The sequence below is a fragment of the Gorilla gorilla genome, chromosome 20, assembly GCF_029281585.2.
Source record: "Gorilla gorilla gorilla isolate KB3781 chromosome 20, NHGRI_mGorGor1-v2.1_pri, whole genome shotgun sequence".
In the NCBI taxonomy this organism is placed as follows: Eukaryota; Metazoa; Chordata; class Mammalia; order Primates; family Hominidae; genus Gorilla; species Gorilla gorilla.
Genome location: NC_073244.2, coordinates 51,102,516 through 51,127,633, shown reverse-complemented (window position 1 = coordinate 51,127,633; position 25,118 = coordinate 51,102,516). Strand labels below are relative to the sequence as shown.

The 25,118-nt window shown below is 48.2% G+C and overlaps 2 protein-coding genes across 13 annotated transcripts in view; one reads left to right on the top strand and one right to left on the bottom strand.

The window, feature by feature from the left end:
- Nucleotides 1–25,096, bottom strand: part of SAMD4B (sterile alpha motif domain containing 4B) — a 40,275-nt gene extending 15,179 nt beyond the window's left edge. For 2 of the 12 annotated variants that reach the window (XM_031004303.3, XM_055369359.2), the window contains exons 1-5: nt 24,935–25,096; nt 19,125–19,226; nt 13,463–13,523; nt 10,440–10,840; nt 374–844 (exon numbers count right to left, since the gene is read on the bottom strand). In XM_031004303.3, coding sequence (XP_030860163.1) covers nt 374–844; nt 10,440–10,635 — 667 coding nt within the window. In that variant the 5' untranslated portion in view covers nt 10,636–10,840; nt 13,463–13,523; nt 19,125–19,226; nt 24,935–25,096. Of the gene's footprint in view, nt 1–373; nt 845–10,439; nt 10,841–12,376; nt 12,628–13,462; nt 13,524–15,141; nt 19,092–19,124; nt 19,227–24,934 lie in introns of those variants that run through there. The other 10 variants (XM_031004304.3, XM_055369358.2, XM_031004300.3 and 7 more) reach the window with 8 other exon arrangements.
- Nucleotides 24,278–25,118, top strand: part of LRFN1 (leucine rich repeat and fibronectin type III domain containing 1) — a 36,522-nt gene continuing 35,681 nt past the window's right edge. The window contains exon 1 of the mRNA XM_063701315.1: nt 24,278–24,565. The gene's annotated coding sequence lies outside the window, so the exon portion shown is untranslated. The remainder of the gene's footprint in view (nt 24,566–25,118) is intronic.

The following is a 25,118-nucleotide window of genomic DNA, read 5'->3' as shown; positions in this document are numbered from 1 at the left end:
CTCAACATTAAGCTCTATATTATTGCTGCCACTAGGAAAACATCTTGTTGAGTTGCTAGATCTTTTGACTTCTCAAGAAAGGCTGGAAATCTCATTTTTAGGGAAAAATTCTTGATTCTTTATACCACTCACATTTATTTAAAAACCCAACACAACAAAATAAAACCAAACCAAAGTATGGGTTCAATAAGACATGTCTATAGGTCAGATTCAGCTCTGGGAAAGCCAGTTCACAGCCTCTGCATTGCCTCATAAAGTTGAGGCCTACAGCTTATGTGACTTGTCTAATGCCACAGAGCGAGGGAGCTCTCACTGAGCCTAGTCCAACCTTTTTCAAGTAGGCATGGCCTTCTGGGACACCCCCGCCACTTACCTGTGTTTGCATTGCTCCCAATACTGTTGATGGCTGGCGGCACTGAGCTGGATGGGTGGAAGGGCACGTGTCCATTTTCCCGGGGTGGCTTGTCCTGCCAGCCTGGCCCTGCCTCCCCAGGGCCTAGCTCTGCAGGGCCCCCCCACTCATCTGAGCCTTGGCGTGAATGGTAGGAGGGCTCTGGCCGGGAGCGGAAGCCACTAGCCAACCGCTCTTCCAGGTGGCTCAGCCAGAGGGCCAGTGCGTTGCGGTCCTCCAGTGTGGTGGCTGGGTGGATGAGGGCATAGGAAAGCAGCTGGCGACTCTCCTCGATGAAAGCATTGCTCTCGATTGAGTAGGCCAGCACTTTCTGCAGTAGCCTCATGTACTCCGACTTGGCCTCTGTGTTGCCTGGCTGAAGCAGGGGAAGGTGGGACAGCAGGAGGGACACCACCTTCTCTTTGGACTCCTGCTGCCACTGGCTGACGATGGCTACAGAAGGGATAAGAAGAAATGTCAGGAGAGCCAGGGTGGGGTACTCCTATTCACCTGAGAGCACTGCCTATGGCCTATTCCCTCAGCTCCAATCTCCTTTTCATAACGATCTTCTTTTCATAACTCCCAAACTTATCCCTCATATAGGTGAGATCAAACACATTGACCCTGCCTCTGGAGTAATTTTTGTCTTATTTTTTTTAAGAGATGGGATCTCACTATGTTGCCCAGGCTGCAGTGCAGTGGCTATTCACAAGTGCAATCCCACTATTGATCAGCACGGGAGTTTTGACCTGCTCCATTTCCAAACTGGGCCAGTTCACCCCTCCTTAGGCAAACTGGTGGTCCCCCACTCCTAGGAGGTCACCATATTGTGGCCACACTTAGTGCAGACACCCAATCAGCATAGCACACTATAGCCCAGAACTCTTGGACTCAGGCAATCCTCTTGCCTCAGCCTCCCAAGTAGCTGGTACTACAGTCATGTGCCCACCACAGCTGGTGTAGAGTAATTTTTCTTTGTTCTATCACTCCTGTTCTCAGAAACCTGCAGTGCCTCCCAATCAGCCAAACTTGCTACTCTGGAATCTGAACTCCTCCTGTTCCCAGGCCTGCTCTCATGCTTTATCTCCATGACTCCTTCCTCCATTCTTCATGGCCTCTATGCCATTTCCCCTGCCAAAAAGCAGTCTCCTTCCTGAATGGAGAAGGCAGTGGTATATGGTAGTTAAAAGCTTGGGCTCCGGAATCAGATGGTCTAGACACCCCAGTTTGCTAGCTAGATCTTGGTAAGCTACCTTGAACCTCACTGAGCAATAAATTATCTGCGAAATTTTGGAGATAATTACAGTACCCAATTCACAGTGTTGCTCTGAGATTCAATGAGCTAGCAAAGAACGCAAAGTGGTTTGGCGACATAATAAATGCTTGCTATTGTGTTTTAACTGGTCTCTCTGCTTCTACATTCTCCCCTTCCAATCGATCCCATACATCCAGATGCATTTATCTTCCTAAATCACAACAGGATGTCATGTTCCTGACCAGGAATTTATAATGGCAACCAGCAAGCACCAACAGACTCAAGTCCAAGAACTCCTAGCCTAACATCACCTTCATTTCCAGGGCACCCTCCATCTCCCATTCCTCCAGATAAAGACTCAGCTCAGGATATCTCCCCATCTTCTTTGGGGTTCTCTCCACAGTATGTATTTATCCAAGCTCCACACCTTGGCTGAGATTCAAGGTTTTGGCCCGCAACAACCTCCTTCCTCCTATACAAATTCTCTTTTGTAGATGGCCTAACTTACTGCCTTCCTCCAGGAAGCATTCCCTGGCTGTTCCATGTCATGGTCATCTTGACCTCTCCTTTCTATCCCACTGTGTGAGGACCTGAGTCTACCCTGTGGAGATAAGCCAGGTTTCCCTTTTCTTTTTTTTTGAGGCGGAGTCTCACTCTGTCGCCCAGGCTGGAGTGCAGTGGCGCGATCTCGGCTCACTGCAAGCTCCACCTTCTGAGTTCACGCCATTCTACTGCCTCAGCCTCCCGAGTAGCTGGGACTACAGGCGCCCACCACCACACCCAGCTTATTTTTTGTATTTTTAGTAGAGACAGGGTTTCACCGCATTAGCCAAGATGGTCTCGATCTCCTGACCTCGTGATCCACCCGCCTCAGCCTCCCAAAGTGCTGGGATTCCAGGCGTGAGCCACTGCGCCCAGCCAGGGGGGAACTTTTTACCCACAACCTTTTATCTCTCCAATCCCAAGTCTCTCTTCTTCCCTGGATTTCCAGATCCCCTTCAGCATCTGCCACTCAAAGCTAGGAAACCTCATTCCCTTGTCTGTCTTCACTTGAACCAACTGCCAAGATTATGAAGCTGTCCTTCAGGCCATCTCCACATCTAAAGATCATCTTCCAAGGCAGAATAGGCCTCACTGAAGTCACAGAACTTTTGTCTTTCCTGCCCTCCCGACTCCACCTGGCACTGGATCAAACGGTAAGAACTCTGTGGTACCCCCGTTTGATAACTTAGTCCTGTAGTTTTCAGTTCTTGATGAGAAAGAAGAAAGACAGTGATTCCCATTAGGGACAGAAAGTCAAGAATGAAAATAAATAAAAATAAAAATAAGTCAAGGATATGCACCCCAGTCAAAAACACACAGTGGCCTGGGCAGTATGGTTCCTCCTCTGTAAAGTAAGGATTATAAAGCTGCTGAGAAGATGTAGGGAGATGATGCATGTAAAGCATCTGACAGAATGTACTCATAGTAAACATTCAGTCTGTGGCTCAGTGACGGGTGTTTTCCTCTCTTCTCCAGTAGTCGAGTCAGACTGCCCCTCCAGCCCTACCCTGACATTCTCAATCGCTGTTGTTTAGGCCTTGCAGCGTAGCCAGAGGCATCCGGGACAGAGAGAAGCCTTGTCTAGTCCTTTCCCCACTCCAGAGTACTGCCAGGACCCCAGGGCTAAGGGACACAGCTTCTCTGGTACTGCCAGGGGACATGACAGAACAGCCCCAAGGGTTGGGCTCAATGCAGGACCTTGTTCTGCTGCCGAGAAAGGGGAGAGTGGTTTTGGACAAATGGAGGCTAATTCTGGGGAAATGTGTGTTCATGTGTCTGTGTGGTGGTGGTGGGGAGGGCGGGCCTCCCATGACTGAGAAGCATCAGTGAGCACTGGAACTGGCCCAAGTAATTTGTGCAGCCTCAGGCCCCTTGGGGTGAGCCCAGCTGGGGCTGCAAATAATGGGTGGGGATGGAACTTCTAGTTTCCTGCCCAGATCAGAAAAAGCCTGGCCCAGAGTGGAGGCACAGCAGAGGCCCAACGAATACCTGCACAATTGAACCCAGATGGTCCCCTGGAAGGTAGCGGTGTACTCTGTCTCAGGTCCTAGCAGAGTATACTAAGTAAGAGCACAAGTTCAACAGGCAAACTTGCTGGATTCAAAATCTAGCTCTGCCTCCATGACCTAACTCAATATCATTGTGGGCCAGTCCTTTAACCTCTCTGATCCTTGGTCTCTTCTGTAAATGGGGACTGTAAGGCCTCTACCTCACAGGATTGTTGTAAAGAGTCAATGAGACAATCATGCAAAGCGTCTGGCATGTGGTAAGTGCTCAAGTACATTTTAACTATTATTGTTGTTGCTCCTGGTTGAATCTAGAGCCCATGCCGTTTCAGGGCTGGTGGGAACAGTTCATGTACAAAAGCACATCTGGGCCTTCCCCTTAAGATTCCCGACAGGGGTGGGGAATTTCATACAGTTATTTACCAAAAACAGACACATCTCTGATTCCTTGGAGCTAGATGTACAACAAGCAATGATGAAATTCTGGAGGCGGGCGGATGGGGGAAGGGGCTGGGGAATGCCAAGACACCAACGGCTGCTTCTCACCAAGCTGCAAACCTGGACTCTGCAAACATGGAGAGGTTGAGGAATGCTGTGCGTATAAATGTCCTCCTTGGCTATAGTGGCAGCAGGGCAGAGCTGGCCAGGTGGCTTGAGCTAAGTAGGTCATGACCCTGGGTCCTGGCAAATTACAGGCACCAAACGAGACTGCTCTAAGAGCAAACCCATTTTTATGTACTGGCCTGGTGCAACAATCGGAGTAGCCTCAGGCACCAGTCAGAGGGGCTAGGGTTTGGCTCTAAACATGACCTTCTCTGCCTCACCCCAGCTCACATGGACACGGGGGAGGGCAGGGGGCTCACATTTTTGTTTGATGAACTGTCAAGCAGAGCCTGAAAGTGGAGGGTGGAGGACAGGGCTGAGCTCTGATGACTCACTTGCCATTGCCCCTCCTGACCTCAGTTTCCCCACCCAGATTGAATGAGCCAGAGAGGGAGGAGTTTAAACCTGCTAGATATGGGGACTGACTCAGAATAGGAGGTGGGAAGAAAACGCAGGAAATGTCTCCCAGGAAGCTACAGGACAATGGAGGGAAGTGGAATTCAGCTCCCCTGACCCCCCTAGTCTCCTTCCTCCTGTCCACAGGAACAGCCTTCTGGTCCAAGTCAGCATCAGAGGAAAGGAGAGGACCAGGGTTATTGTTCTAGCTCCAAAGAGGCAGGGAAGACAGCACCTGGAGAACAAACAGGGATTACAAGGGGCAACCTGGGATCTCTTCTTCCCTGTTCCAGAGACCCTTGGAATATTGCTTTTCTGTTTCTAGGTGTTGCGCCTCATGTCCTACTTCCATGAAACTGATGCTGGCTGCCTGTGCTGGAGGACTTCCCTATACCTTCCCAGCTGCCTGAGAGGAAGCGATGACCTAGGCCAGGCTTTCCACAGCTATAAGCCCCGACTCCCCACTTCTAGTAGGTCACACAACAGTATCCTCACCAGCTTCCCGGGCCTACCCAAAATCAGCGTCAGCATCAAGACAAGTGATTCTCCACTGGGTGCACCCAAGAGTCAACCAGGGAGCTTTAAATCTCCAGGGATAGGACCTGGGCTTCACATTATTTTTAGAAAGGCCCTGGGGGATTCTAACACAAAGCTAGGGACATACTCACCTAGGTCAGCTCTGTGCTACCTGACCTATCTGAGCAGGGAGCAGGCAACTGGGCAGCTCTGACCCACACCCAAGGTCTCCCTGGAGAACTGGAGGAAGTACAAAGGTTGGTTCGGTGGGACATGGAGATACAACCCACAAAAAAGCAGGAGATCTACCTCACTGTTCAGCTCTCCAGGTTTGAAGGGACTAAGCTAAAGAAGGGCTTGGAGACAGGCAACTTTTTTTTTTTTTTTCTTTGAGACGGAGTCTGGCTCTGTTGCCCAGGCTGGAGTGCAGTGGTGCGATCTCGGATCATTGCAAGCTCCTCTGTCTCCTGGGTTCACGCCATTCTCCTGCCTCAGCCTCCCGAGTAGCTGGGACTACAGGCGCCCACCACCATGCCCGGTTAATTTTTTTGTATTTTTAGTAGAGATGGGGTTTCACCGTGTTAGCCAGGATGGTCTCGATCTCCTGACCTCGTGATCCGCCCACCTCGGCCTCCAAAAGTGCTGGGATTACAGGCGTGAGCCACCGCGCCCGGCCGGGGAGACAGGCAACTCTTTTTTTTTCAGATGGAGTCTCACTCTGTTGCCCAGGCTGGAGTACAGTGGCGCAATCTCGGCTCACTGCAAACTCTGCCTCCTGGGTTCACACCATTCTCCTGCCTCAGCCTCCCAAGTAGCTGGGACTACAGGTACCCACCACCACGTCTGGCTAATTTTTTGTATTTTTAGTAGAGACGGGGTTTCACCATTTTAGCCAGGATGGTCTCAATCTCCTGACCTCATGATCCACCTGCCTCGGCCTCCCAAAGTGCTGGGATTACAGGTGTGAGCCATGGCGCCCGGCCAGGCAACTCTTAACTGGGGACTAGTGAACCAACTGAACTCAAGAGTTGGTTCGTGGAGGAGCTGTGCATCTTTTTGGAGAGGGTGGGGAGGAGGGGAAGATTTTCTAACTGGTCCATCCCGCTAAATATTAAGAACTCTTGCCCTAGAATAATGTGCTGGGCCTCTCCCAAAAGAAAGTAGTATGCTTGGCTGTGGCTCTGTCTTCTCTGGCACATTATTTCAGAGCCCAAGAAGTACCTGGAAAGTACCAGAACAACCCCCTCACTGTCCAAATGGGGATCCTGAGGCCCAAGAGGGTCAGGCAGGACTGACCCAGGTCACAAGAGGTGTTAGTGGAGAGCTGGATCTACAACTCTTGGGTGTCTCATGCCTCACAACAAATGAATCATCCAGCAGGGCATCACCTCTCACACTGCCTGGTGAGCAGAAGAACCCGGGTACTTGTTCCCAGGCCCATACCCTCAGGATTCTGATTTAGTAGGTCTATGGGGGGCAGAAATCTGGATTTTAACAGACACCTAACCCCAGTGATTCTGATGATGATGCAAGTTTGAGAAACACCAGGGAACGGGAAGGCCATAATAACCAGAGGAGAAACAAGAGTATGAACAGCTCCTTCTTTGAGGCAGGTCTCCAGGCCCAGAAAGTAGCACCTTCCTTTACAAATAAGGCAGGTGGGGTTCTACTTGAGGGTAGGAGTGAGACAGGAGGCACCTGCTTCTTAGTCTTAGAGCCCTCAGGTCTACTAGAAAACAGGCATTCAAGACTCTACCAGAATTTACCTCTGTGATCACTTCTCTTTCAAGTCATGCTTTGCTCCAGTCCTGGCAGGCTTCCTGCTGACTCTGGAACACACCATGGCCTTCCCTCATTCTAAGTTTTCCTTTCCTCTCCACCCATTTAAGTACCAGCTTGTTATTCTCACCATCTGATATGGGGCTATGGATAAAAACCTTGATTCATATATTCATTCATCATTCAATTCATTTCACAGCACTTCTCAACCCTGGCTAGGCATTACCACCAATATCCCACTGCAAACCATCTGGGAACGGGCCTCAGGTTATTTGTATAAAATGCAGCATGTCTTTCAAGGGCAATGTGGTGAGAACAAATATTTTATTTTATTTTTTTATTATTTTTTTTTGAGACGGAGTCTTGCTCTGTCGCCCAGGCTGGAGTGCAGTGGTACGATCTTGGCTCACTGCAAGCTCCGCCTCCCAGGTTCACACCATTCTCCTGCCTCAGCCCCGAGTAGCTAGGACTACAGGCGCCCGCCATGACGCCCGGCTAATTTTTTTGTATTTTTAGTAGAGACGGGGTTTCACCGTGTTAGCCAGGATGGTCTCGATCTCCTGACCTCGTGATCCGCCTGCCTTGGCCTCCCAAAGTGCTGGGATTACAGGCTTGAGCCACCGCGCCTGGCCTGGAGAACAAATATTTTAATTGCATACACCTTTAAACTAGCAGTTCTGCAGAATCTGAGGAGTTCATCCTAGAGACGTTTAAAGGGTACTCATTACATCACTGTTTGTAAGATGAAGACCACATGTACCATGTAGAAGAGTCTATTGGTCAAGAGCTCTAAAGAACTCTGAAGTCAAATTTGAACTCTACCTCTTATCAATTGTGTGACCCACAGCAAGTCATTTAATATCTCCAGACCTACAGTCTCCTCTGTAAAATGGGGGAGTAACAGGGGAGTACAGAGTTGTTGTGAGGTGTAAATAAATACTTAACGAGATACAGACGTATGTGCTGAATATGGAATGATCTTCAAATCATATTGGTAAGTGAAAAAACCAAACTGGTTAATATGCATGTTTGGCCATACGTATTAAGACAAAACAATGACAAAGTTGGAAGGAGAATATATATGCATTCATATATGCAGGGAATTTATCTCATAAAACATAAGGAAATGAGAACGTGAAGTCTGGAAGAAAAACCTCACTTTCACCTTTTGTACTATCTGATTTTACTACAAGTTCTGAAAACAAAAGCAAAAACTAAAAACACTGAAATTACTAAGTACTACTGGTGATTCTGATATACAGCTAAGAGTGGCACCCAGAGGTAATCCAACTGCCTGCTCAGGATGGGGCAGTGGGGATGTGTGATGAAGCTGTGTAAGACACTGGCCTGCCCCACAGGAGCCCCCACTATAAAGGCAGAGTCATACCACAAACAGAACTCCTGCCTTTAGTGTTAGAGTGGTGGGGAGTGTGGCAGGGGTGAGAAATGGCTGAGCTCCGAGCCTGCTGCAGCTGAGCTGGGTTCTTATTGCTCTTTGTCTAGGACTAAGAACTTACTGCCAGACTAGGAACTAAGCTGATGTGACCCCTGGCCTGAGTAACCGTCTCCCCCTACAATCATGCTGCTTCTGTGACTTCCACACAAAAACTCAGTAAAATAAGGGTGACTGTTGCTAAGGCAGGTGGGCCTGAGGAGATGAGGGAGGCCAGGCAGCTGTGTGGCTCCCCAAAACCCAATCCTAGCAGTCCATGCTTGTTTCCTCACTTGTAAAATGGGGCTAATGACAGGACCTACCTCATGGGGTTGTTGTGAGGACTGAGTGAGTTATTGACAATTAACAACTGACAGTTATTGTTTACTACATGTCAGGCATGTAGGAAGCTACACGTGTTAATTCACCGAATCCTCACAACTACCCTAGAAGGTAGATATAATTATCATCTTTTTTCTTTCCTTTTCTTTTTTTTTTTTTTTTTACTGAGGTTACATACTTCTCAGGATATCATCTTGAATTTAAGATGAGGAAACTGGCTGGGTGCGGTGGCTCATGCCTGTAATCCCAGCACTTTGGGAGGCTGAGGTGGGCAGATCATGAGGTCAGGAGTTTGAGACCAGACTCACCAACATGGTGAAACCCCGTCTCTACTAAACATACAAAAATTAGCCAGGCGTGGTGGCGCGCAGGAAACTGAGGCACAGAGAGGTTAAGTTACTTGGTTATATGGCAAGTAACAGAACTGGGATTTAAACTTAAGACAGTCTGACTTGAGAGCCATGTAAGAACACTGCTTTTTTTTTGTTTGTTTGAGACGGAGTTTCGCTCTCATAGCCCAGGCTGGAGTGCAATGGCACGATTTTGGCTCACTGCAACCTCCGCCTCCCGGGTTCAAGCGATTCTCTTGCCTCAGCCTCCCGAGTAGCTGGGATTACAGGCGCCTGCCACCATGCCCAGCTAATTTTTGTACTTTTAATAGAGACGGGGTTTTGCCAGTTAGCCAGACTGGTCTCAAACTCCCGACCTCAGGTTATCTGCCTGCCTCAGCCTCCTAAAGTGCTGGGATTACAGGCGTGAGCCACTGCATCTGGCCAAGAACACTGCTTTTAAAGTTAATATACAAGTAAAGAGAGTACTTGGCTTGCTGTAAGGGCTCAATATGAACTATTATTCTGAAGAAGAAGGTGCAAAGAGTTAGGGTGACTAATTTGGACAAACTGCATGGAGCCCCTTGATGCCCTTCCCAGCTGGCTTTCGGGTATCCACAACCCTCCCTCTTCTTTGGCCTCCATCTCTCCCATCTGTCACTGGGGCCAACAGCTCTCCATCCAGCCCTGTGGAGGCCCAGACAGCTAGAGTAGCTTCAGCAGTAGCCCCTGATTCTAGCCTGACTCCTGTCTACAACTGGGGCCTAAGGGACAGGTCTTAGAGAAGCCTGGCTCACCCATCCCAATGCCAATCTCACAGGACACAGAGTGCCTCTCTAATAAGTACTTAGGGAACTGACAGGATGAACTGTATCTAAATTCAAAACTTTCTGGAAGCTGCTTATGCTTTAAGTCCAACCTACCTTTGAGGGTAAAGAATAGTATAGGATGACATGAATTTTGGAAGAGTTCTCAAATTCCCTCCTAGCCCTGATATCCTGAAGCTTAAGAAATTAATTACTGCTTACCTTCTATACCCCTTTCATAATGACTTTAGTCTGTTCCTTTCAGCAGCCCACATAAGCCACTCTACATGATCTTCCTGTTACGGGGAGTTTCCAGTTTGCATTGCCTTCTCCCATAAGTCCACCATACCATGCCTGAGGATTTATGGCAACACAGTCCCAGAAGACCAATGATGACAACTTAGAAGGTAAGGAACTCCCCACCCACCAAGCCTAGAACCCACGTTTTTTAGTCCCATTGTTGGGTTGACCTTCTTAGCCATGTGACATCTGTTCCAGGTCTCCCTCCTGCTGTGCTCCCAGCTCTAAGGGTGGAGACTCACCAGCACTGTTGGCCTCCGACTCCAGCAGGTGGATGTCATTGCAGTCCGCCAGTGAGTGCTCCAGGCAGAGCTGCAGGAAGCGGGCCTGGGTACGGGTGACCCGTTTCAGAAGTGACAGCAGGGCCACTGTCTGCTCACACTCATTCCAGCCCTTGAACCAGCCAGCGAGGATGCCCACCTGGTCTCGGAACATCATGGTGCCGGGCCTGGGGCCAGGGTGGGGGGACGGCGGTGGCGAGGGCCAGCGCCGTCACATGGTCCCGGCTCTGGCCTCCTGTTACCTTTCCCCTGAGGGCCAGGGCTTAAGGACGTTTCTGGGCGTGGTGGCAACGGTTGTTGGGGGAGGAGGAAGCCTGCTCACATGGGGGGAGGTCTTGGTCCAGCCACGCCTCTCCAGTTTCCTGAAAAAGGAAGCAAAGGGGTCAAACAGAAAGAAGGGGCTGAAACTTGCCTGGTGAGTGTGGGTTGAGGGGGCATGAAGGCCTCATGCCTTTCTCTTTCAGGGTACTTGCTCTGCTGAGCTCCTGGAAGAAAGATGAAGCCAACACCAGATATTAAAGCTACCTTCACCCAAATCTTCAGATCCAGAGAAAAGGCGTGACTGGGACTTAGATGCCTATCCCAGAGACCAAGGAGATGTTGGCCCTCACACCTGGCTGTCATAGTGTCAAAGGAAGCGGATTTAACACAGAAAATATATTGGAAAGATTTTTCGGAAGTGGGAAATAGTAGGCTGCAAATTATGAGAAAAGATATGAATTGATGGCGATCTGGCCCAAGGTGACACGACTAAGCACAGCACATCTCTGACCTTGCTGGTTTCTGGCCACCTTCTCTGAGAGCTGGACAGTGTGACTGCTAACCTACTGATAGGACTCCAAGGGCTCTTTAAATTACTTCAAGCTAGACCCGCAATGCTGGGTAGAGGATGGATGGTGGGGTAGTGACCCTGGTGGAGATCTCAGGTATGCAGCCAGCCATCTGATTAGTAACTGGCTGGGTATCTATCAGGTGTGGGCATGGACAAAGGGCTTTTCAAAGATCACCAACAGGCTGAGGGAATCTCACCCTCTCTAACCCAGCTCCCTGACTCTGGAAAAGGCACAACTCTGATTCATCAGATTTTACCCATCTCTTTTCTGAGGTGAATCGCTCCCTGCCCTCTTAATTCCCCTGAAGGCTGCTCCAAACCTAAACTCTCTGGTTGGGAAGTCCCCGACTTCCAGAGATGCCAGCTTGTCTCAGGCTCCTCTTGGGAGCAAAGAAAATGCCAACCTGAGGGGAAGGGGACAGATCAAAAGTCAAAAACTCACAAGCTACAAAGTGTCCAAATTCCCCTCTTAGGCAGGAACTAAAGGAAAGTTATTTCAACTGGGCAAACAACAGACCTATTTTTCAGGTGGTTGGTTTCTGGACACCACTCCGAAGGCTTTTTCTAAGTGTCTCGAACTCCAGATCTCCACTCAACACTTCTTCCATCTGTCTCTCTTGCAACCAGTGCCCTTGGCTCTATCCTCAAACCACATTCAGCTCCATCCCCCTCTGGCTGCCAAAGGACTAAGGTTCCCTGGACTGAGAACTTCATACAAAGACCCATTGAACCTACTGGGCTCAGGTCTAAGGGAGCTACTCACATCTCTCTGAACTTCCGTGCGCTTGCTGAGGAGGGCTGTGGGGTGCATTAGGCAATAGCTGTGACTTGCCTCACAGATCCCCTGTGGGACCCCTAAACAGACTGAACTGGCCTGGTTGCCAATCCCTTTGGATGTAAGAAGCAGGAAAGGTATGAGGGAAAATGAAATCTTGCTCCAAGTTAAACAAGCATCCAGCAATTTTTTTTAAAGGGGAAATCAGATGTCACCTCCCTGGCCTAAAATTCTCCAATGACTTCCCATTGCACTTAAAATCTAAACAAGGTCAAGCGTGGTGGCTCTCACCTGTAATCCCAGCACTTTGGGAGGCTAAGGCGGGTGGATCACTTGAGGTCAGGAGTTCAAGATCAGACTGGCCAAAGTGGCGAAATCCCGTCTCTACTAAAAATACAAAAATTAGCTGGGCGTGCTACTGCACGCCTGTAATCCCAGCGACTTGGGGGGCTGAGGGACGATAATCGCTTGAAGCTGGGAGGCGGAGGTTGCAGTGAGCTGAGATCATGCCACTGCACTCCAGCCTGGGTGACAGGGTAACTCTGTCTCAGAAAAAAAGAAAAAAAAAAACTAAACAAATTCCAAACATCTTATCTTGAACTACCGAGCCCTATAGGACTCCTGTGGCCACTCCAACCTCATCTTGTACCAAATTATTTCTTATTCAGTGGAATTGTCTTCCCCTAGAAGCTGACTCCTGTCATTCAGGTCTCAGCTCACTGTCATTTCTTCAGAGAAAGCTTCCCTGACCAACCAATCTCAGGAGTTACTCCTCCAATTATATTAACACTATTTCATTCCTATATAATTTGGCACTCTCAGGTATCATCTTATTTATGTTTCTCTCTACTGACCAAAACGCAAGCCATACAGTCAGCCAGTGCCTACAACAGTGCCTGGCATGTAGAAGGTGCTCAATATATATTTATTGAATAAATAAATAGCTATAGAAGGTGAATGTGGAAGCCACACTTGGGATTTCTATAGCCCTGGGGGGAAAGAAGATAGAAGGAACAGCTCATAGGATGGTAAAGGGATTTGAAAACCTTGTTTTAAGAAAAAAAAATTGAAGGCACTGAGATTTTCCTCTGGGGAAGAGAAGACTCAAGGGGAATGGCATAACTGACTTTGAATATCTGAAGAGGTAGCACACAGAAAAGAAATTATATTTGTTCTTTTACTCTAGAGGAGAAAGGCAGGGTAGATGACTCTAAGGGAGTGACAACATGGGATATAGGAAATGCTGAAAGTCAAGAAAATTCAGTTCTAGTCCTGCCCAAGCCACTGATTCACTTTGATCACGGAGCTAGTCTGTTCTCTTCTCTAGAATGTAGGATAAGGAGCTGGACTGGGTGAGACATGACAAATAGGTTTTACCTCACAGGCTAACTCCAATTGATTGGTAGTGGCTGCCTGGAGCACTGCGATGAGAAGAATCCTGAAGAAATGAATGGGAATATCCATTAATGGTGAATGATTAATAAACTGGGGCAGATCCCACATTGTATGATATAACATATCTATTAAAAACATGCCTAATCTGGCCAGGCGTGGTGGCTCACTCCTATAATTCTAGCACTTTGGGAGGCTGAGGCAGGCAGATCATTTGAGGTCAGGAGTTTGAGAGCAGCCTGGCCAACATGGCGAAACTCCATCTCTACTAAAAATACAAAAATTAGCCGGGTGTGGTGGTGGGCGCCTGTAGTCCGAGCTACTCGGCAAGCTGAGGCAGGAGAAACGCTTGAACCCGGGAGGTGGAGGCTGCAGTGAGCCAAGATTATGCCACTGCACTCCAGCCTGGGTGACAGAGCGGGATTCCATCTCAAAAAGAAAACAAGAAAACAAAAAAACAAAGCTATATACAATGTTTGATCTGTAACTACTTGGAGGGGTGTCCATAAGCTACATAGTAATATGTACAATATAATGCCATTTTTTAAATTAAAAAAAAGCCACATACAAAACCCCTTATATATCTTATATATGAATATTTATGTCTACATGTGTATAAATGTATAGAAGAATACACCCTCGACTGCTAACACTATCTTGGAGAAACGGGGATTATTAACACTATCTTTATATAACTTTGTACTACTTCACTAGTTGCAAGTGAATACATATTACTTTTGTAATTTTTAAAAAAGAATTAAAAACAATTTTAAGGCAGCATACTTCCTGACTCAGTGAGAAAGAGTGCTGTGATTAATTATCAATGTTTGCCCTGGATGCAGGGTTGATGAGTGGTAGCTCACGCGCCTAAAAAAATCGGTTTTCCTTCCCAGCTCCAGCATTTTGTGGCTTTCAGTCCCAAAGAGGCAGCAGCTGCTTCAACATAAGGAAGAATTTTAAAATAACGCATCTGTCCAAGAATGGAACTGGCTGCCATGTGAGGAGGTAATAAGCTCCCTGGCTGCTGGAAGTGGTCAAGCGGAGGCTGGATGAACATCCCTTGGGAGTGGGAGGGATTCCTTCACTGGGTGGCAACTCATAAGATAGAAGGACATGTTACTATTTCAGAGGGAACATTTGTGACGGGAGGTTTGATATGCCAACAGCATTTACAGCAAAAAAACGACCAAATCCACAAACAGACCAAAGTTGTGCACACTCTTTCCCATAAATTCTTTTACTGGATTGTTACTTTTCCTAAGCAACAGCACTGTTCCCCCCTCTCCACCCACCCAATAAGCTGCTGACTAAACATTAATCCAGCTTTTCCCCCCAGGCCAAACGATAGAAGCAAAGCTTTGGGACATAATAGGGTCTCAAACATGATGCTTACAAGGCCAGGCTTTGAACAAAGCAGGCCAACTGGGACTATGGTGAGTTGGAAAGTCCACACCCGGTCAAAAGGGAGAAGTCACTATCCACCTCTTATCAACTGCTACCATGAAGGAATGTGGGTCCAGTATTGTTACATCTTAGGTTTTTTTTTTTTTTCCCCTAAAGAGGAGCCAGATATCTGAATTTTAAAGTAAAATCCCCCTATTTTCAAATGTGGGAAACGAATCACATTGAAACAATAGTGAACAACTACACAGAAGAAGACATACCTGTGGTCCTTGGAACAGATGAGCACAAACTAGAAAAAGACCAGAAGTCTGCTAACTATCCCTCCCTTGGGCCTCTCTGGTTTATACCTTCAAGCCACCCCACTGCTCAGGGAACATGACTGGTGGAGAAGATCTAGTGATGGAGGATGATTCTGACAGTCTTCAGTAAATACTGGAGGCTTTAGTGAAACAGTTACTTTTAAGATTTCACTGTTAAAAAAAAATCATCCCTGAAGGTAGGGTTCCTATGTCTTCTGGATGAGAGAAAGATGCTTTGTGTTCGGTCTAGATGTTAACTGGAGAGGACTGGATGGCCCTCTTCCATTAAAGGGCCAGAGGCCGCCTGCTACTTTCTATCCCATGTGCTTGGCTGGAGTGAGAGAGGGAGAACGGGGTGAGGCATCTCACTGTGGCAGCATCTTACTGTATCCATTTCCATCTTCTAGTATCAACACCCTGGGTTCCCCTTGGAGAAGGAACTGTCTTTCTTGGCTCCAGAAGTGGACATGGGGTAAAGCCTGGCCAAGGATAGTCCTCTCTGGATTTTTGCTGGAACTACTAAGGAAAATAAGTTCTTGGTTAGGGTTGCTCAGATTATACATCGTCTCATGATGTCACCAGTTGCCACCTCTTCTATTTCACGGTGGAAGCCTGCTTCAGAATGAAACTAACACAGATGACAGCAAAGTCAAGAGATGGGGGAGGGGGAAAAGGAGATCTGTTCACATGATTTAAAACCTAGATGCAGCTAGCCTGAAGCCTCCCCCTTGTGGCCCACTCTTTTCAGTTACATAGATGAATAAATTCGTTTTTGACTTAGGCCAGTTTGAGTTAGGTTTCAGTTAAAACTGAAACAGCCTTGACAATTCCCATGCAAAACAGAATGCACTACTGGTCTGGTCTCTTTGTCCTCACGTGACCAAAAATGACTCCTTGCCTTTGAGGAAAAACACAAGAGGGGAGCCTCTATAACAAAAGTCTCTCCAACAGCCCAGCAATATTGCCACCATACTTGAAGAGGTCCAAGTGATCTTCTTGGGAAGCCCCTACCACCTCCAGAGGTGGGAAATGAGGTTAACAAAATGGCTAAGAGGGCTGGGTGCAGTGGCTCACGCCTGTAATCCCAGCACTTTGGGAGGCATGGGCAGGTGGATCGCTTGAGCTCAGGAGCTCGAGACCAGCCTGGGCAACATAGTGAAACCCCGTCTCTACAAAAATTACAAAAAAATTAGCTGGGCATGGTGGCGTGCACCTGTAACCCCAGCTACTTGGGAGACTGAGGCGGGAGAATCACTTGAGCCCGGGAGACAGAGCTTGCAGTGAGCCAAGATCGTGCCACTGCACTCCAGCCTGGGCAACAGAGTGAGACCCTGTCTCAAAAAACAAAAACAAAACAAAACAAAAGCCAAAGGTTCCAGATCAGCAGCCTGGGCAACATGGCAAAACTGTTTCTACAAAAAATCCAAAAATTAGCTGGGCGTGGTGGTGTGCACCTGCAGTCCCAGCTACTTTGGGAGGATCACTTGAGTTCTGGAGGTCGAGGCTTCAGTGAGCTGAGATCATGCCACTGCACTCCCACCTGGAGAAAGGCTGGGCACGGTGGCTCATGCCTGTAATCCCAGCACTTTGGGGGGCCGAGACGGGCGGATCACCTGAGGTCAGGAGTTCGAGACCAGCCTGGCCAACATGGTGAAACCCTGTCTCTACTAAAAATACAAAAAATCAGCTGGGCGTGGTAGCAGGCGCCTGTAATCCCAGCTACTCAGGAGGCTGAGGCAGCAGAATCGCTTCAAACTGGGAGGTGGAGGTTGCAGTGAGCTGAGATTGCGCCATTGCACTCCAGCCTGGGGGACTGGAGACTTTGTCTCAAAACAAAAACAAAAAAAAAACAAAAAAATGCTAAGATGTTCCAGGACAAACTGCCCTCTGGGCTTCTTCTCTGGCCCCAAACAGTGAGAAAAGGCCCATATGCCCATAAACAGTGCCTCTGGAGTCCAGCTCTCTTCATTCAGAAGCAGGATGGTGGAGTTAGTCAGACCTGGCTTAAATCCTGGCTCTCCTGTTATACTTACTTGCTGTATTGACTATGACAAGTAACTCTGTTTCTTCCTCAATGAAGCTTGTTAGAAGAATTAAATGAAACAATGTATTTAAAAATACCGTGCATGATGCTTTTTTCCTCCTCTATACTTCATCTCAATAGCAAGCATGATGCTTAGCATGTCTTCATACATCATACATTGTCAGGCCCTTTGCCAACAGCTTTCCACAGATAAGCACATTTGATTCCCAAAACTCTATTTCAAAAATATATTACATACATATACGAATATATTATCATTTTACAGATGGAGCAACTGAGGCACAGAGAAATTAAGTCACTTTGCCCAAGACTGCACACCAAGCTGAGATTTTCAAGGCCAGGCAGTCTGGCTTCAGAGCTCTTGCTTGCTCTTAACAATGCAACAAAGCTGGGCATGGTGGCTCACATCTGTAATCCCAGCACTTCGGGAGACTGAGGTGGGCAGATCGCTTGAGCCCAGGAGTTTGAGACCAGCCTGGGCAACAAGGTGAAAGTTGGGCCTAAGGGCCCTTTAATACCAACATCTCTGGATGAATAAGGGGATCCTATCTGCCTTCTTACCCATTCCTAGTTCTTTTTACAGCACGACCTAGGCCTTTGAGAACTTACACTTCATGAACAAGGTAACAGGCTAGTTACTTAGGGTTAACTCACTTTCATAACCTGAGAAGAGACTGTCAGAAGCCAAGGGAGCACAACTTCTCTTATAAGAATCAACCATTATTTCCAGAAACTCCTGAAATACCTACACAAAATATGTATACCACTGCATTAGCAAAGAATGAGCTTTTTGTATGAATGGTGCTGGGGAACGGAGGGAGAGGAGAGGAGAAGCCAGGCAGGGCCTCCTGGAAGATAAGCACAGTATGGGGAGCTCCGGTAAACTCTGGAATAGAGAGGAAGCTAGCGTTCTTCCTCCCACTCCTAAATGTCTTGACACCCCTTCCCCCCGAAAAGTTTATTCTCTGCTTCCTTTCCCTTCTTTACACTTGTTTTCTCTCACTTAGGAATGTAATTAACTCCTGTAGATTCAATTATCACCTCTCTGTGGACAACTGAGACATTTTTTTGAGTCATCTTTGACTTCTTCCATTTCCCAAAGACCCAGTCATTAGGTCTTGATATTTCTTTTTTCTTAATGTCAGCTACACATGCCTTCCTTATCTTTCCCCAAACCTAAGTGGCTCTAGAACCAGACTGCCGGGTTGGAAATACAAGCCTGCCACTTACTACCTGTGTAATTTTGGGCAAGTGATTTCACCTTGCTGTGCCTGTTTTGTCATCTGTAATGTGGGTGTAATAATAGTACCTACTGAGAAGGAAGACAGAAAATAATAATAGTGCCTACTCTCATAGAGTTGTGAGGCATAAATGACTTGGCTATTATCATTATTCTAGATTCCTCTCTTTCTCTAATCCCATCATCAAGTCCTGTTTTCTGTACACCCAAAATATATCTGCTTCTCTACATCTTCACTACCACCACCACCACATTCATGTCACCATTTCTCATCTGGACAAATGGATTGTCTCCTAACTTTCCTTCCTGATTCTGTCCTGACCCTCTGTTTTCCTCCCAGAAACCAAAGTGAGCTTTCTAAAAAAATTAATCAGATCATGTCGCTGTCTTGCTTTTAAAAACTCCCTTCTAATAGTTTCCCAATCCCCTTAAATGAAAATAGAAACTCCTTACCGTGGCCCTTAGGCTGCAAGTAATCTGGCTTCTGTCAGCCTTTCCAACCCTCACCCCTCTCCCTCACTTAGGCTTTAGCCACACTGGTCCTTGCTATTCCCTGAACATATGGCAGGGCTTTTGCACCTGCTGACCTCTCTGCCTGAAATGCTCTTCCCCGGACCGTCACAAGGTTGGTTCCTTCTCATCAATCAGATCTGGGCTCACCTGTGCCCCATTCTGCCTCATCTGCCCAGTAGGAAGGAGTCTATGATATCATCATCAAGAGATGTTTCTTCAAAGGCTGCAGCTCTTCCAAAAACACCTAGACTGTAAGATCCATGAGAGAAGGGAAGACTGTAGCTATATTATTCATTGCTACATCTCCAATTCCTAGCATAGCACCTGGTACATAGCAGGCCCTCAATAAATATCTGTGATAAATTTCCCCACCTTGCAGAGGTCCTTTTTCTGCATGTAACAATGCTTAGATTAGAATGTTCCACTCCCAGATCTTCCCACAACGGGTGCCTTCTCATCTTTCTGGTTATCAGGCTCAACTGTCACCTCCCAAAAGAGGCCTCTTCTGATCCCCCTGTCTACTACAGTGGCCACTCCCACCCTCTCTTTCACACTGTTTTATTTCCTTCATAGCATGAATCACACTCTTGATTTTTTTGTTTCCTCCCCCCATCCGAATATAAATTCCATGAATTTCAGGACCTTGAATGTTTTATTCACTGCTCTGTCTCCAGTACCTAGAATAATGCCTCCATGCATTAATGAATGAGTGCAGGCTGGAGATATTTGAGACTTGCATACTCCATACACTGCTGTTCTGTAACTTGCCCTGAACCTGCTTCTATTCAACAAGTTTACATTAAAACAAACAAAACAAAACTCCACTCACAGCAATCCTACTTAACTCTCTTCCAAAGTTCTGTGTCTTGGAAACCTTAAACTGTGGTGAGGGTATTGCCATTACTCCTGGATTCTGCTCCCCTGAGGCCACCATCAAGCCAGGCTGATCACCTCATATCACCCGTGATATCCCAAAGCAAAGTGTGGTTGAGTCAGACCAGCCATAAGCTCTCTTTAGACCCAAACAATCACAGAGCAGAGAACGACTGGGGCTGGGGGACAGTGGGGAGGGAGATTGCCATCAATGCTCAGAAAGTTCATCGGATGGAATCACAGGTCTATTTGGCTCAGCAAGCCAGAGACTGAGTTGCAGGGTACAGAACCCAAAATATGTTTCTAAGGATCTTCTGGCATAATCTCACATCTATTCAAGGAAGAAACTATTTTCAAACTGGGACTCTCAAGAAAGAGTTCTCTTTCCACTAAGGCTTTCCAAGGAGGTAGGGTTAAAACCTGGGGCTGCTGAGGACCATATTTGTCACCCAAAGCAGAAGCTTGTTGAGGATGAAGCTAACTCAGTGGAGATATGGGAGGAGATGACTGAGAAAATTATTTGAACACCTGGATGCAGCTAGGTCTGAAGCCAACCTAGCTCTGGACTTTCCAGTAACAAAAGCCAATTAATCCCCCGCTTTTTTCACTAAACCACTTTGAGCTAAGGTTCTATCACTTTATGTTTTTAGAGTTCTGGCTGATATGAGCTTTTTTTTTCTTTTATTGTTTTTCTAACATTGCAATTATGGGCAAGGCATTGTTCTAAGTACTTTACATGTATTAACTTATTTAATCCTCGTAACAATTCTATGAAGTAGAGTATCATTATTTCCTTCATATTTTTAGCTGTGGAAACTAAAAGACCAGGGAAGTAACTTGTCCTAGGACACAAAACTGGTGAGTGGTAATGTGGGATACAAATCCTGTCCAGACCCAGGGTCTGCATACCTAACAACTACTGCCCCATTGCAGCCAAACCTATCTTTACTAAAAATCCAACTTTTTGACCCAAGGCACCACCATCTTGGAATGGACAGTGCCCACAGACCCTCTATTAGTCCTACCTGTCCTTAATCTCATCATATGCAAAATGAGGATAATGGTAGTTTACTTACCTCATAGGGTAGGTAAACTCCTACCTCCTATGAATACATGTAAAGCGCTTAAACAGTGCCTGGCAGTTAGAAAGCATTCAAAAACCAGTGGTCATTATTATTATTACTCTGTAGGTCACTAAAGTGCAGCTGGCAAACACAATGCAAATGGAGGAAATCTGTCTTCTTTCATCTCTATCTTTTGGGTGAAGAGAAGAGATACCAAGGGTGAGAGATGAGGAGGCTTTGTCTTTGACCCATTGCTTAAGCTGTTTCTTCTGCCTGGGAGGCACCATCATTGTCCCAACTCCCATGGAACACTATCCAGCCCAAATACCACCTTTTCTGTGAAGTCTTTCCAAATAAAAGGCTCCCTCTCACTGCTGAATTTCTACAGCATATAATTTGTACCTCATTTTCTGCTCTGTACATGCCCAAGCCCCCTACTGGTATTGTGAGCTCCCTGAGGGCAGACCCCAGTATTTACCCTGGGGTCTCTGTTTCCCCTTCTGGGCCCTAGAAACAGAATCCCTTGAAAAAAGTTGAGAGCTCTGTGGAGGCTCCAGACTTAGCAGCTGAGAGGGGCTGCTAAGAGAAGCCAACCAGGACGGGTGAGGCAGGTCACCAGGCAAAGGACTTGGGGTAGCTCAGAATCAGGAAACAGCACAAAGAAAGTCCCTAAGACAGGAGCAAGTAGGGCAGGAGGAAAGGCAAAGGATGCTGTGTGGAGAAAAAAAGGGAGGTGAGAGGAGAGGAGGGGGCAGGGAAGGTGTGCTAAACCTGAATGAGGAGTGAGATCTGAGGAACTTGGAGATTTCTGGCCAAATGCAGAAGGAAGAGCTGCTTATTCTCCGGTGATTTCCAATAACTTACAAAGAGTAGATCCCACCTTGTGGGATTCAGAGAAGAACAAGACACATCCCGTACTTTCAGAGTTCCTAGTCCAGTGAGGGTGAGTGGACAAGTATACTAAAATCTACAAGGTTGAAGGTGAGTGGTGTTCTAAGAGGTACAATGGAGGTGGAGGGGTCTTGGCAGTAAGACACAGAATGAAAAGACCTCCTGAGGGTGCCTCAAGGGGAGGGTGCCTATGTGAAGAAACAGATGGACAAGAAGAGATGGATATGTGTGTTCAAAGAAGCAGCAATTTAAAGAAGCACCAAAGGCTGGTAGTGGGCTAGAGGGGTAGCCAGAAAGAGAAAGCACTGAGGAAGATCTGAAAAGAAACCATTCAAAAGTAGAATCGGAAATAACTGCTCAGAGGATGGAGTAACCTTGTGGAGAAGCCAAGATCCTTTCAAGGTAGGTAGGAAATCTTTCTGGAGGATGGGTACTTCGTAAAGGGGATTCCTAGGAAACAGGAAAGCAGCAGTGGGCAGTAGGGCACAGAGGCATACCCTGAGGCATCTTTCAGGGGGCTTTTTGTGGGGAAAGGGAAATCCTCCTAAAGGGCACAGGTTCTCAAACTTGCGTGTGCATCAAAATGACCAGGAGGGTTTGTTAAAAACTCTTGATTGCTGGGCCCTGCTCCCAGGTTTTCAGTTTCAGTAGATCTGAGTGGGATTCAAGAATGTGTATTTCTAACAAATGTGGCTGCTGCTGGGCCAGGAACCACACTGAGAACCACTGCTATAGGCGAAGGGATTATTTGGTGAGGAGGTCCTCAAAGGGGAGAAGGAAGAAGGCTCCTGAAAGGGAAATGGGGAGAATCCTAAGTCTCTAAGGAGGGTGTTAAGGGTCTCTTGATCTCTGAAGGGAAGAGGGGTCTATGAGGATGGCACCTAAGAAAAATGGTCTGAAAGAAAGATCTCGGAGCACTGGGATTTCAAGGGGGCGGGGAAAGGTGTCTCTCAAGAATCTTTACAAGGAAACATAGAGGCTCCTGGGCAACGAGTCTGGAGAATGTTGGGGGCCTCTGAAGGGATAATGGGAAAAGGGGGCCCCCTGAGAAAGGTCTCTGAGTTGACCTCAGACGAAAGAGAATGGGGAAATGAGAGGGTGTAATAGCAATTCTAAAGTTAGTGGGTAAATCTGATAGGGTCCTAAATAACGTTTCTTGGGGATGTCAGAAGTGGAATCTGAGGGAAAGTTCTGAGGAAGTCTCAGGAAGAGCTGGGAGTGGGTGGCTGATGGAGGGCAATTTGGGAGAAAATTCTCTAAAAAGTGTCTGAGGAAGGTGTGGTCTTCTGAGACTGGTCCTGGAGCGGGATGACAGAAGGATCTTTTTAGGAAAAACTCTTCAGAGATCTCAGTTGAGGAGAAACCTGAGTAAAGTCTCCAAAAGAGTATATGGGGAAGGCGGGTTCTTCTGAGAGAGTGTCAGAGGAGAGGGTTTTTCAGAAAGAATTATAGGACTTTCTCAGAGCAAGAGCTCAGGTTATTTTGGGGGAAAATTAGGTGTGTGTGAGGGTCTTCTTCAGGGGATTCTAGAGGATTTAGGGGACCTGTGTGAGCAAGTTCAGGGAGGGATATCTCTACAAAAGTCCCTTAGTAAGGCAGAAGTATTGATTCAAGGGGTTCTGGTGGTGTCAGGAAGGTCTTGGAGGGATTTCAAGAACATACGTCAGGAGGGCTCCAGGGGGTTGCTGGGGTCTCTAAGCTGTGTGTGTGTTGGGGGGGGGGGGGTCCTGAAAACCTGCATATCAGAGGGGTCACCAAGAGAATCTTACGGTCTTACAGGGGTTGTGAGGAGGATCTTCAGAAAATTCCTCTAAAACCGGTCTGCAAGGGGGGATTCTGAGGTGTTAGTGAAGGGGAGTTCTACGGGATCTGAGAGAAAAACCATGAGGAAAGTTTTCAGGATCCTTAAACAATTTTTGGAGCGTGTGATGTGGGGGACTGGAAAAGATGTGGAGTATGTAAAAGGGATTTTGGAAGAAGCTTTTGGAATATGATGTTGAGAGTCCTCTGGAGATTTCAGGCAATTGATGGAGATTTTTAGAATGAGTGGGGGTGGGGAAGGGGGTCCCGGTGAAGATCACTGGGCTACACGAGGGTGATCTCTAGGGCATTTTAGGGTGGTGAGACCAGGGGGAGACAGGAGGCCTCTGGGGGAGACTTTTGGGATCTGTGGAAAGGTCCAGAGGGATACGTGAAAGGGGAGTGTGTATGAGAGATTGTTGCAATATGGTGGGGAGGGGGATGGGGTCTTCTAGGTGAGTTTTTGGGATCTGGGGGCATTTCACAAAGTCTGTGAGGAAGATTTATTTTGGGGATATGGGAAGGAGATCTTCAGGGAAGACGATCAGGGTCCGTCGGGGGCATTCTGAAGGACTTCTGGGAGGGGACTCAGAAATGCAGGGGGTATGAGCGGAAAATCTCCAAGGAGGTTTCTGGAATGGGGTAAGTGGGAGGGAAAATTCTTAGGATCCGGGAGGGGGAAGTCGGGTGAGCCTGTCGGGCTGTGAGAGGCAGGGCTCCGGGGGAGAGTTCTGGAATGGACAGGGGTCCGGAGGGAGCCTTGGGGAGGTGTGCAGGGCTCATGAGGGAGGCTCCTGGAGCAGCTATGAGAGCCACGCTGTGGAATGGACGAGGAGTGGCCTCCGAGGACTATTTCTGGAGACAGGAGGAGGACGGGGGCTTCGGGGCCAAAGGGCGGGGGTCTGCGAGGAAAGCTGCTGGGACCCATGAAGGGCTCGAGGAGGCGACTCCACGGGAGAGGTGGGTTTTGCGGGGACCTTTCAGGGCGCACACGGGGGATCGGCAGGCTTTCCGGGGCTCTCCGATGGGGATGTGCGGGGGGTCCTGAGGAGAGGCCCCCGGCCTGGCCCCTCGGCAATCCCGAGGGCATGAGGAAGATTTCGGAGGGAAGCTTCGGCCAGGGCCCAGGAGGGAGACTGGGGACGGGCGCGGGGCTTCTCCCGTGGGCCCGGCCCCCCGAGGCCCGCGTTCCGCACCCGCCCGCCGCCGCCGCCCGCGGTTCGGGGTCCCTGAGGGGGCGGGGCCGCCCGCGCGGCCTGGGTCGCCCTGAGGGGAGCCCCGCGCGCCCCGACCCGCCGCCGCCCCGCGCCGGCCCGGCCCGAGACTCACCGCCTCGGCCTTCGCTGCCACCGCCGCCGCTCGGGCCTCCTCAGGCCACCGCCGCCGCCGTCGCCCCCTCTCGGGCCCGCAAGCTCCCCTCCCTCCTCCCGCACCGACCACCGCCGCCGCCGCCGCCGCCGCCGCCGCCGTCGCGCTGCGTCACCGCGCCGTGCGTCACCGCCCCTGGCCCCGC